Source organism: Parasteatoda tepidariorum, chromosome 4 (genome assembly GCF_982258835.1).
Source record: "Parasteatoda tepidariorum strain Cologne lab strain chromosome 4, Ptep-v5.0, whole genome shotgun sequence".
In the NCBI taxonomy this organism is placed as follows: Eukaryota; Metazoa; Arthropoda; class Arachnida; order Araneae; family Theridiidae; genus Parasteatoda; species Parasteatoda tepidariorum.
This window is the reverse complement of record NC_141758.1, coordinates 100258385-100269695: the sequence shown is the minus strand read 5'-3', so window position 1 is coordinate 100269695 and position 11311 is coordinate 100258385. Positions and strand designations below refer to the sequence as shown.

Genomic DNA, 11311 nt, shown 5'->3' with positions numbered 1-11311 from the left:
TTTCTGTTGTTGGAGAACATACTCTTTTGAAGGTATATTAATATTTTTTATATATCTTGTTTTTCAAATCAGTTATTTCATCTTTGATCATTTTTAACGCCAAGCATGTTTTATTTTCTATTTAAAGGTTCAAAAGGGATATTTTTCTCCAATTAAGAAAGATTGTCATGAAACATTTTTTCGTTCGGAAGAGAAGAAAGAAAAAAGAAGATCCACCCCAAGGGAAAGAAAATTGACAAGCTTTCTGATGTTGGAGAACATACTCTTTTGAAGGTATATTAATATTTTTTTTATATATCTTGTTTTTCAAATCAGTTATTTCATCTTTGATCATTTTTAACGCCAAGCATGTTTTATTTTCTATTTAAAGGTTCAAAAGGGATATTTTACTCCAATTAAGAAAGATTGTCATGGAACATTTCTTCGTTCGGAAGAGAAGAAAGAAAAAAGAAGATCCATCCCAAGGGAAAGAAAATTGACAAGCTTTCTGATGTTGGAGAACATACTCTTTTGAAGGTATATTAATATTCTTTATATCTCTTGTTTTTCAAATCAGTTATTTCATCTTTGATCATTTTTAACGACAAGCATGTTTTATTTTCTATTTAAAGGTTCAAAAGGGATATTTTTCTCCAATTAAGAAAGATTGTCATAGAACATTTTTTCGTTTGGAAGAGAAAAAAGAAGATCCACCCCAAGGGAAAGAAAATTGACAAGCTTTCTGATGTTGGAGAACATACTCTTTTGAAGGTATATTAATATTTGTCATATATCTTGTTTTTCGAATCAGTTATTTCATCTTTGATCATTTTTAACGCCAAGCATGTATTATTTTCTATTTAAAGGTTCAAAAAGGATATTTTTCTCCAATTAAGAAAGATTGTCATAGAACATTTTTTCATTCGGAAGAGAAAAAAGAAAAAAGAAGATCCACCCCAAGGGAAAGAAAATTGACAAGCTTTCTGATGTTGGAGAACATGCTCTTTTGAAGGTATATTAATATTTTTTATATATCTTGTTTTTCGAATCAGTTATTTCATCTTTGATCATTTTTAACGCCATGAATGTTTTATTTTCTATTTAAAGGTTAAAAAAGGGATATTTTTCTCCAATTAAGAAAGATTGTCATGGAACATTTTTCGTTCGGAAGAGAAGAAAGAAAAATGAAGATCCACCCCAAGGGAAAGAAAATTGACAAGCTTTCTGATGTTGGAGAACATACTCTTTTGAAGGTATATTAATATTTTTTATATATCTTGTTTTTCAAATCATTTATTTCATCTTTGATCATTTTCAACGCCAAGCATGTTTCATTTTCTATTTAAAGGTTCAAAAGGGATATTTTTCTCTAATTAAGAAAGATAGTCATGGAACATTTTTTTGTTCGGAAGAGAAGAAAGAAAAAAGAAGATCCACCCTAAGGGAAAGAAAATTGACAAGCTTTCTGATGTTGGAGAACATACTCTTTTGAAGGTATATTAATATTTTTTATATATCTTGTTTTTCGAATCAGTTATTTCATCTTTGATCATTTTTAACGCCAAACATGTTTTATTTTCTATTTAAAGGTTCAAAAGGGATATTTTTCTCCAATTAAGAAAGATTGTCTTGGAACATTTTATCGTTCGGAAGAGAAGAAAGAAAAAGAAGATTTACCCCACCATTTTTTTTAATATTAGATGTTTTTTGAATTCAAAATATTGCCTATTGTTTCCTGTGGGGACTGGGCCCCTTTGTATCCACGGGGCCCTGGGCTGCAGCCCAAAAAGCCCTTAAGTAGATCCGCCCCTTGCCTTGGCCCTCTATGGGCTGTCGCGTCACTGAGTTTAGTTTAAGGTATTGGACTAGATGGTATGTAGCTACTTTATTTACGTCCTACTAGAGCTGCACAATGGGCTATTGACTACTGTCTGGGAAACATCCCTGAGGATGATCCGAAGACATGCCATTGCAATTTTGATCCTCTGAAGAGGGGATGGCTCCTCTGCTTTGGTAGCCCGACTACTTGCGAGTGAAGTGAAGCATTTTACGGTTGAACAATTTAATGAGGACTGATACCGAGCACCCACGGTCCTTACGCAAGCTGATCAAAGTGGTCACTTACCCACTTACTGACAGCAGCCAGAGCTGCTTGACCTCGGTATTCTTCTGGGAGTGTCTTTACGATCAGTCCATGCGGAACAGTGGGCAGGAGAGAAAATATTTTTTTTTCAAAATGTACCTCAAAAGATTAAATATTTTTTTAGTTCTAAACCTTAATAACGTCTGTCATAAATAAAGTCCATATTTTCAACAAGCTGGATCATTTGGTCATTTATTCTCTCTAATATTTAATAGACCCTTTAATAAATCCTTAAAAATATAAGCCACAAATTTACATAAATAAGGACAATTTTTTTCTTGCGCTAAAATTTAACAAATGTACTTAAAATAATTAAAAAGAACGAAAAAATAATGAAGAAACATTTTCAATATAAACAGCAATTAAATAATATCAGCTTACGAAATGTTCTTTTTATTTTTACAAACAGTATTAATATAACGGCCCTCACCTGCTCCAGGGACTGCTGGATTGGGTTCAAAATGACAAGGCTACGGAGTTGAATATTAGTAGTCGTAAACTCGAAATTGGGTCGGTTGTGCAATGACCGTTATAAAATAAACTAATAAATTTGGCCGGGATAGCCTGGTTGATAGGGCGTAAACTCAACATTGATTTGGTTGTTCAACGGCGGTTATAAAAAAAATAATAATAATAATCAAATTGTATTTTCGTGTTTTCTTTCTAACTCTTTGCATATTTTCTACTCGCATTCAAAATTATAGACTTTGTAACGTAAAGAAAAAACAATTGAGAAAAAAATTCGCGAAAAAATGATTAAAAATTGCAAATAAAATATATTCAAAATGAATCTAAAAAAAAAAAAACTCTGTGTCTGCGTTTCATTTCGTAACTTAAAATACCGGCTGCATAAATGCATATTTGAGGGAACCCCTTTAACCATTAAAATTGAGTGTGGCGATATTTATACAATTATAGCCAAATTAGGAGCAAAACGTGGCAATCCTTCCACTTTATTTATGTCGTGATAATAATTTTCTTACATTTGTTTGCGGCTCACAAGCTGTTAGAATTTATGAATTACTGAAAACTCTTATGAATGGTAAAAATACGCATAAATTTAAACATAAATCAAAATAATTAAACTTCCTGGATCATTAAGCCCGTTCACACATCGCCTCTTAAGCATAACATAAGCGGAGGGATACACAGGAAGTTTTTTAAATTTCTTCTGGTTCTGCCATCTGGGGAGAAGACCGGCTAAACCCTTCTCCCTCCTTCTCTTTTCAGTCGTATAGGAATGTACTATGATAATTTCCGATTTCATAATATTTTTCGGTCCTAAATATCCAAAAAAAATATTTTAAATTTCTACGACGCTTTCTTTTGGAACTATGTTGAGTGTAGATTTCAGTTCCATATAGTTTCTTAACTGAAAATTATTAATCTATTAAAAAATAAAGACCGTTGTGTATCTTTAAACAAATAATTAAATAGATGAGTATGATTCTAACATAACGAACGAACACATTTAATAACAACCTGATGAGATACAGAAACCGAAACTAACATAAAACGGTTAATACAAAGTTGCATATGCCACACTTCCTTCTTCTCTGATGGTGAAAGTGTTGCCATAGATAGAGGGTTCGATCTCTTATATACCGTCAACCACCCATCGTATCGTATCTGCTGTGTCTAGATGATCGCAATGCTCGAATACGCCAGACCTCTTCCATGCCTTTGGCCCTTCATCCTTTCTCTCCTCCTCCATTCAGTTGTATAGGACTTTTCATTTTCTTAATATTTTTCGTATTTAACTATTAAAAATATTTTTAACATTTTCTACGACGCTTTCCTTTAGAACTATATTTAATGTAGTTCTCAGTTCCAATACAGCTTAGTAACCTAAAAGATAACAATATATTTGAAAATGAGGACAGAAACTGACGTACTTCCTGCCTCTATGACTTTCCTCACGCTAATGGAGAAAGCATGTGAAGCGTTGCCATAGGTAGAGAGTTCTGCTCTGCGCCGCCTGTGGCCCATTTCAATAACCAAGCTAGCAAAAAAGCCTCATTAATGAAAACAGAAAGCTATAAGCTTAATCAAAGATCTCATCTCACTATACTACACTCATGAAGTTGTCAATCATCAGAATCAGGAAAAATGTGCTCGAAATTTCTGCATCATGTTTTATAGTAATTCTTGATTTAATGTGTGTGAAATATATTCATTGATTTTAGTTTGTTTGCCTTACGATACTTACACAGTGATTGTCGAAAAGACATTGGTAATGAATGTAGAAAAATAATTCAAAGCATTAGATGACAAAAAGTGTTTTAAAATAGTGTAAAACCTTAATGTCTATAAAATGTTTACCTGATACAGATCTTGTTCATATGGCGCCATTATCTTTATACATAAGGAAATCTTTATTATAAATCTAGAGACGGACATTATCATTGCAATTATTATTTAGAATTTCCTTGTACTCGTGACTAAGCATTTGAAACTTTAGTTTAAAAGTTATTTCGGCAGTTTGTGTTAAAGTGTCTAATATACAAACAGTCTCAGGAAATCTCTTTATAATGTTTATGTGAAAAGTTTGTTACTCATGAGAAATATTTTTTTTGAGCAATTTTTGTCTTGCTTGAGCAGTGTTTAGATTAACATAAAATTTTTTTAGTTAGCCTGCTAAGCAACTAACAATAGTACGAGGTTAAGATAACTAAATTTTTATGAGGCACATTGAATAAAATTTTTGTTCACACTAATTTGAGACTTTCGTATCTCTGCATATGATAAAATATTTGTTGAAAAATCAAATTATCAACCTATAATATGTAACTTCATTTTGCCTTAAGTCTAAATCATTAAACTTTCTTTATATTATTAAATTCTTAAGGTTATTTTCTGTTTCATAGTAAATCATATTGCAGCCGAAAAATATTTATATAACCATAATTACAGCATTAAAATTTATTTTTAATGCTACACTGAATAATCAAGGCAGGTTTGATCATTTACGAAGGATAAAATATCGATTACTTTCAAGCACTTTTAATGATACTCCTATTTTAATTTTTAAGTATTATTAATAATTTTAATATTTCTGTTGCCTTTTCTTTATTCTCTCCATATCAATATTAGATATAAAATCAGTCTCAACTTCTTTTCGTCTTATTCAGAAAATCATATTTTTTTTATAAGATATATATTAATTTTTATTCAAATTTAATTGAATTGTTCTGATAAACTTAGCATTTGAAGCATAAGTATATTACATTTCAGTGACATTTTTGACATTAATTATCTACAACTTTATGTAAAGGCACATATTTTTATACAACATGATCTATGAGACTTGGAAGGAATACTAATATTACTAAGTATACTATGACCTTTGAAGTTGGTGAGAAAACTTATTCTTGTGAAACATGTAATCAGAGTTTTTCATAAAAAAAGTCATCAAACTGACCACAATCGAACTCATGCTGGTTAAAACTCTGACTCTTGTAATAATATGCATTAGGACTTTCTTACAAAAAAAAATGAGACTGAATACAGTCGCGTCAATGTTAGTGAAAAACTTTTTTCTTGTAGTATATGCAATAAGAGTTTTTCTTATTTAAAAGTGATCTGACTAAGCATATTACTTTTCATGCTCGTGTGAAGCCTCATTCTTGTAGTATATGTAACAAGAGTTTTTCATATATTAATCACATGATGAAACACAGTAGTGTTCACACAGAGGAGAAACCTTTTTCTTGTAGTATATGTGACAAGAGTTTTTCTCAAAAAAGGTATCTAACTGATCACAGTCGTGTTCACAGTGGTGAGAAACCTTATTCTTGTAGTTTATGTGATAAGAGTTTTTCTCAAAAAAGGTATCTAACTGATCACAGTCGTGTTCACAGTGGTGAGAAACCTTATTCTTGTAGCATATGTAATAAGAGTTTTTCAAACAGAAGTAATCTGTTTGAACACAATCGTGTTCACACTGGTGAGAAACCTTATTCTTGTAGTATATGTAATAAGAGTTTTTCATGCAGAAGTAGTCTTACTCAACACAGTTATGTTCATACTGGTGAGAAACCTTTTTCATGTAGTATGTGTAACAAGAGGTTTTTACATCGAAGTCATCTGAATAGACACTTTCTTGTTCATACTGGTGAGAAACCTTATTCATGTAGTATATGTAATACGAGTTTCTCGCATCAAAGTTATCTAAAAAGACACTTTCGTGTTCACACTGGTGAGAAACCATATCTGTGTAGCTTATGTAATAAGAGTTTTTCATACAACAGTAGTCTGACTGAGCACTTTCGTGTTCATACTAGAGAGAAGCGTTATTCTTGTTGTATATGTAGTAAGAATTTTTCACGCAACAGTAATCTGATAAGACACAGCATTGTTCATACTTGTGAAAAACCTGATTCTTGTAGTTAATTCTTAGTCCTGTATTCATCGTTGACAGTTACCTAACACGAAGCACCCAGTAACAGAACCCTGGTTTGGAGGTAATGATTTATTTTTGGACTGGGGGTTTCACAACTCGCTGTTAACTTGCATTCCGGTGGTAGATTTACAGCCTTATTAGCAGTTTGTTAAGTTTCATTGCTATTTTTGAAACAAATTTTCTATATAAGAATAAAATAAAAGATTGCATTGAGTAACTAAATTTGAATCTCTCTTTTACTGGACAAATGAAAAAAATTTTAAGTTTCGTTTTCCTAACTGACTTGTGTTGAAGAGCAAAGGGATCTGAGTATGTATTATTATTATAATCAGGGTTGGGGTTTTGGCCATCCTAAACTGGTTTTGGACAGGACACATGGGTTTTATTGTCCTAAACTGACTAAAGTGTCCAAAACCTTGAACTTTGGTAAAAGGTAAAGAATCTATAAGTGTAACCATTGTACACATAATAATATCAATAAATATTTGATATTTTTTATGCAATTTACTTTAACTTATTATAATAATATAAATTATATAATATAACAATAGAAAGTTTATAATTTTTGAAGCTCCAAAATTTATTGAACAACAAAAGTGCATACCTTTAAATATAAATATGCTTTTAATACTGATAAATTATGTTTTTGCTTAAGGATAAATAATGCAATATTAAAAATAAAATATTACGAAATAACTGTTATCAAAAATGAAAATATATTAAATATTGCAAAAGTAATAACTCTAAACATATAACTGTGTAAGAAAATGAAACAAATTTGTTTTCAAGCATCAAATATAGAAATGTATAATAATTAAATAAAGGTGAAGGTTGACAACTGAAAATCTGCTCTGATTTAAATACTTTAATGTAATGTAAAATTAAGTTATTGACTTGAGTTATGTAAAATAATTAAAAATGAATTTATTAAATACATAAAATGAAATAAGTATTTAAAGTCAGTAATATTTTCATTGAAATTGGGTTGAAAAGAAAATTTACTTTATAAAGTTTCAAAATAAGGTGTTTTTTATTACATTCTTACTATTTCTTTTTGTATGTTGTATTTTCCTTTCATTAACATTTTATTCAAATTTTATTACATATTAAGCTTATAAAGGTTAAGATTAAACATTGGTAATTGCTCAAAAGTTTTGATTTGAAGAAACTTACAGAATACTGTAAGAAAACATTTAATTTGTGCAAATGATTTTTTTTTTTTTTAATTTTTAATAATGTAATCACTTTTAATGAAATAGAACAGTAAGTATTTTTCGAAAAATCCAATATTTCAAACCAATTATTTATCAGTAGCATCTTTTCTATATATTGTGTATTTTGGATAAATTAAATAAAAATTTTAAAAGAAGAGAGGGACAAAGAGCACTACGCAAATCTGAGACAAACAATATATTAAATTCTCTTTAAAATTCTCACACAACTTTCATACTCCTACATCTATTCTATATTTCATAAATCTTGATTTGACCAAACGTACAGAATATCACAATATATGAAAGGGGCTATACTGCTCTAAACTCAATTATTAGTACTTTCTCATTGAAAAATAATAAAATAGAGTTAAACTTATGTCCAGTGTTAAAATAACATAGAAAAGCAAGCATAATAAAACTGAAAAGCAGCGAATGTCGCATACTTAATAGTCCTGTATTTATTCGGACACATATTTATCTAAAAAAAAAGTAAACCCTTCGACGGACAAAAATATATTAAATTTATTTTAATAAAAAAATCCAAGTTAAATACAACGTCATAAAAATTTTCATTTTACATTTAATGTTTATTCTTTGCCTAATATAAGAATTAATTTCGCAATATTTGTTTTTATTCAGCGCACAATTGAAACTAAGTAATTATAACAAATAAAAAAATTAAAAAGAATTTTTTATACAAATTTTCATTAAAAATGTCATGCCTTATTGCAGAGCAGTCGAATGAAATAAGGATATGAGAGATAAATGTAACAATCATTTTTTCCCAAAATTCTAACCCTACTTTAGTTTTTTTGCATATAAGTAGAAATATCAATCATATTTTACTGTCCCTTAGAAAAACTACATGTCCTCTTTGCCAAGAATTTTGTTAGAACGATTTTATTGAATCGAAAATATTATTGAAATTAAATAAATTGTTAGTAACTTAAGAGATTTAGATCTTAACTTTTCCAGGATTCAACAGCGAATGCTCGGTGAATTTATATATAGTCAGAAATGCATTGATTCTAATAATATCCAAGGGGAGGGGGGAGTGAAATTATTAAAAAAATTTGCTGAACTAGCACAAAATAAGAGTAAATTAGATTTTTTTTTTTTTTTTTAGGAATTGTACGTAAAATAAAGCTAATAGTTATAAATTCGTGTCAAAAGACTTACAATAGTAAAATTTTTGGCTGTGAAATTTTTAAACAAGGTATCCAATGGATGATTAGAACATATGCTACCTTCATTTTCAGTTCAATTTAAAATGGAAAACTAACAAAAGTCTCCTTACTTTATTAAGAGTACTATTGAACACTGATGTTAAAATTAAATGCAAGCTTTTTCGTTTTTGTGTTGAATTTCATTTCATTTCACCTCACCTCAGAAGGGGGCTTCGAGAGAATATCGAAATGCGCCTCTGTGTTTTATCATTATAACAAAACGAATAGATTGTGATGAATGCAGGGGTGTAAATATTCAGTCCTAAAATTTGCTATCTACCTACCTTCAAGCTACAACTTAGGAATGTCCCATAGTAAATTTACAGAAGTTACATACCCTACAGATACCATTGTGATATCATTGATTATATTTATAATTTTCTGAATCAATTTTTGTAAAAAAATCTTTCCTTTTTTACGCCAGATTTTCTTGCCTTCTTAACCCTTGTGTTACGGGCAAATTAAATTTTTATTTGAAGTTGATTTATTTTTTCATTATTATTGAGTATTTTATTAGAAAGGGGAAAAATGGCTTAAAAATGTAACATTAGCAGTAAAATTATTTTAATTATGTATGCAAAAAAGAAATCTCTGCATTATGCTAACACTTAACTGGTGACAGAAGCTTGACTAAACAGGTTCTGGGAGTATTTCCTGTGTGAATATATTAATACAAATTTAAACAATTTTTAATTCGTAAAATCAGCGCGTTCTTTTATAACAATTGTCATAAAAAAGAAAAAAACAAATGAGAAAGGAAATTTAGAGGACTAAAGTTTAAACTCTGTAGCTACACGCGCATTTTTGAAGAACGAATAAAAAAGAAATAAAATAAAAAAGTTCAAAAACTAATATACTTTTTGAAACAAAGCACAAAAAAATATAAATTTAATAAGAAGAAAGGGGAAGGAGAAAGACCGATGACCTATCTACAAATTTCATTGCAAAAAAAAACAATACATCATACTTCATTTGCCCTTTTTTATCTTATAGATAATTTATATATAAGAAATATATTTATTATCTTTCACATGATTTCATCATTAGCGTGTGGAGAGTCATAGAAGCAGGAAGTACGCTGCTTTCTGTCTTCATTTTCAAATATATTATAATCTTTTAGGTTAGTAAGCTGTATGGAACTGAAAACTACATTAGACACAGTTCTAAAAGAAAGCGTCTTGGAAATTTTAAAAATTATCTTTAGCAATTAAATATGAAAAATATTCAAAAAAGAAAAAATATCGTAGTACATTCCTATGCAACGGAAAAGGGGGAAGGGCCAAAGGTATGGAACCGGTCTTTTCCCCAGATGGTGTATTCTGGCAGAGAGTACTGCTTTACCCCACATTCGATCTCCAATATACAGTCAACCTTCCATCGTATCATATCTGTCTATGGATGGTGCTTTCAATAGAAATGTAAACAATCTCGAGCTCGGCACCTACTCTAGTTCCGGTTAAAAAGTTTGTAGCTGCTTATTACATGTTATTCTGATAGACGATGTTTTCAATAAAAGAAATAAATTAGATAATTTCTGAGCTCAAATCTGCCATATTTCATAAGATATTAATGTTAATATGTAATTCTGGTGAGTTTGAAGTGAAAATTTGTTTTAGTTTTTTAGAGATATATTGTTAAAAAGGTGACATGGCTGCTAGATTTTGAATAACTCGCTTTTTTGGCAGTCTTGATATGGCCTCTTTTATTTAAGTTTATTACTGTTTGTTCTTGTTGCAAGCTGTGCACCATCTTACGTTAGTGTTAACACTTTTAGCATTGTAAACACCAGTATTGTTAGCATTGTAAACACAAGTAATAAGTAATCAAAAACATTGTTTGCAAGAATCTCAAGACACAATGATGCCAAATGGCTTTAAAATACAACGGAAACAGTAACCCGGAAATTTAGGCGGTACCGAGCTTGCAACGTTCCCTAGTGTAGAAAACACTATCCACTGGCTATCGCAACGCTCGAATACGCCATCTGGGAAGAGACCGGTTCCATGCCTTTGGCCCCTCTCCTCCTTTTTTCAGTTGTATGGATGGTGTTTTCAATAGAAATGTAAACAATCTCGAGCTTGGGACCTACTCTAGTTCCGGTTAAAAAGTTTGCAGCTGCTTACTACATGTTATTCTGATAGGCGATGTTTTCAAACGGATAATTTTGTTTTCAATAAAAGAAATAAACTAGATAATTTCTGAGCTCAAATCTGCCGTATTTCATAAGATATTAATGTTATTATGAAATTCTGGGGAGTTTGGAGTGAAAATTTGCTTTTGTTATTTATTATTAAAAAAGGTGACATGGTTGCTAGATTTTGAATAACTCGCTCTTTTGGCAGTCTTG

The 11311-nt window shown here is 30.1% G+C and overlaps 1 protein-coding gene across 1 annotated transcript; it reads left to right on the top strand.

The window, feature by feature from the left end:
- Window positions 1–4067: 4067 nt before the first annotated feature.
- On the top strand, window positions 4068–6746 carry LOC122272559 (uncharacterized). Its single transcript, XM_087161821.1, has one exon. The coding sequence runs from the start codon at window positions 5789–5791 to the stop codon at window positions 6512–6514; it is 726 nt and encodes a 241-aa protein (XP_087017947.1). The 5' UTR covers window positions 4068–5788; the 3' UTR covers window positions 6515–6746.
- The last annotated feature ends 4565 nt before the right edge of the window (window positions 6747–11311 follow it).

What these genes read in the sequence shown, in the direction of transcription:
- LOC122272559 (XM_087161821.1), top strand. Translation starts at nt 5,789, where the DNA reads ATGATGAAACACAGTAGTGTTCACACAGAGGAGAAACCTTTTTCTTGT.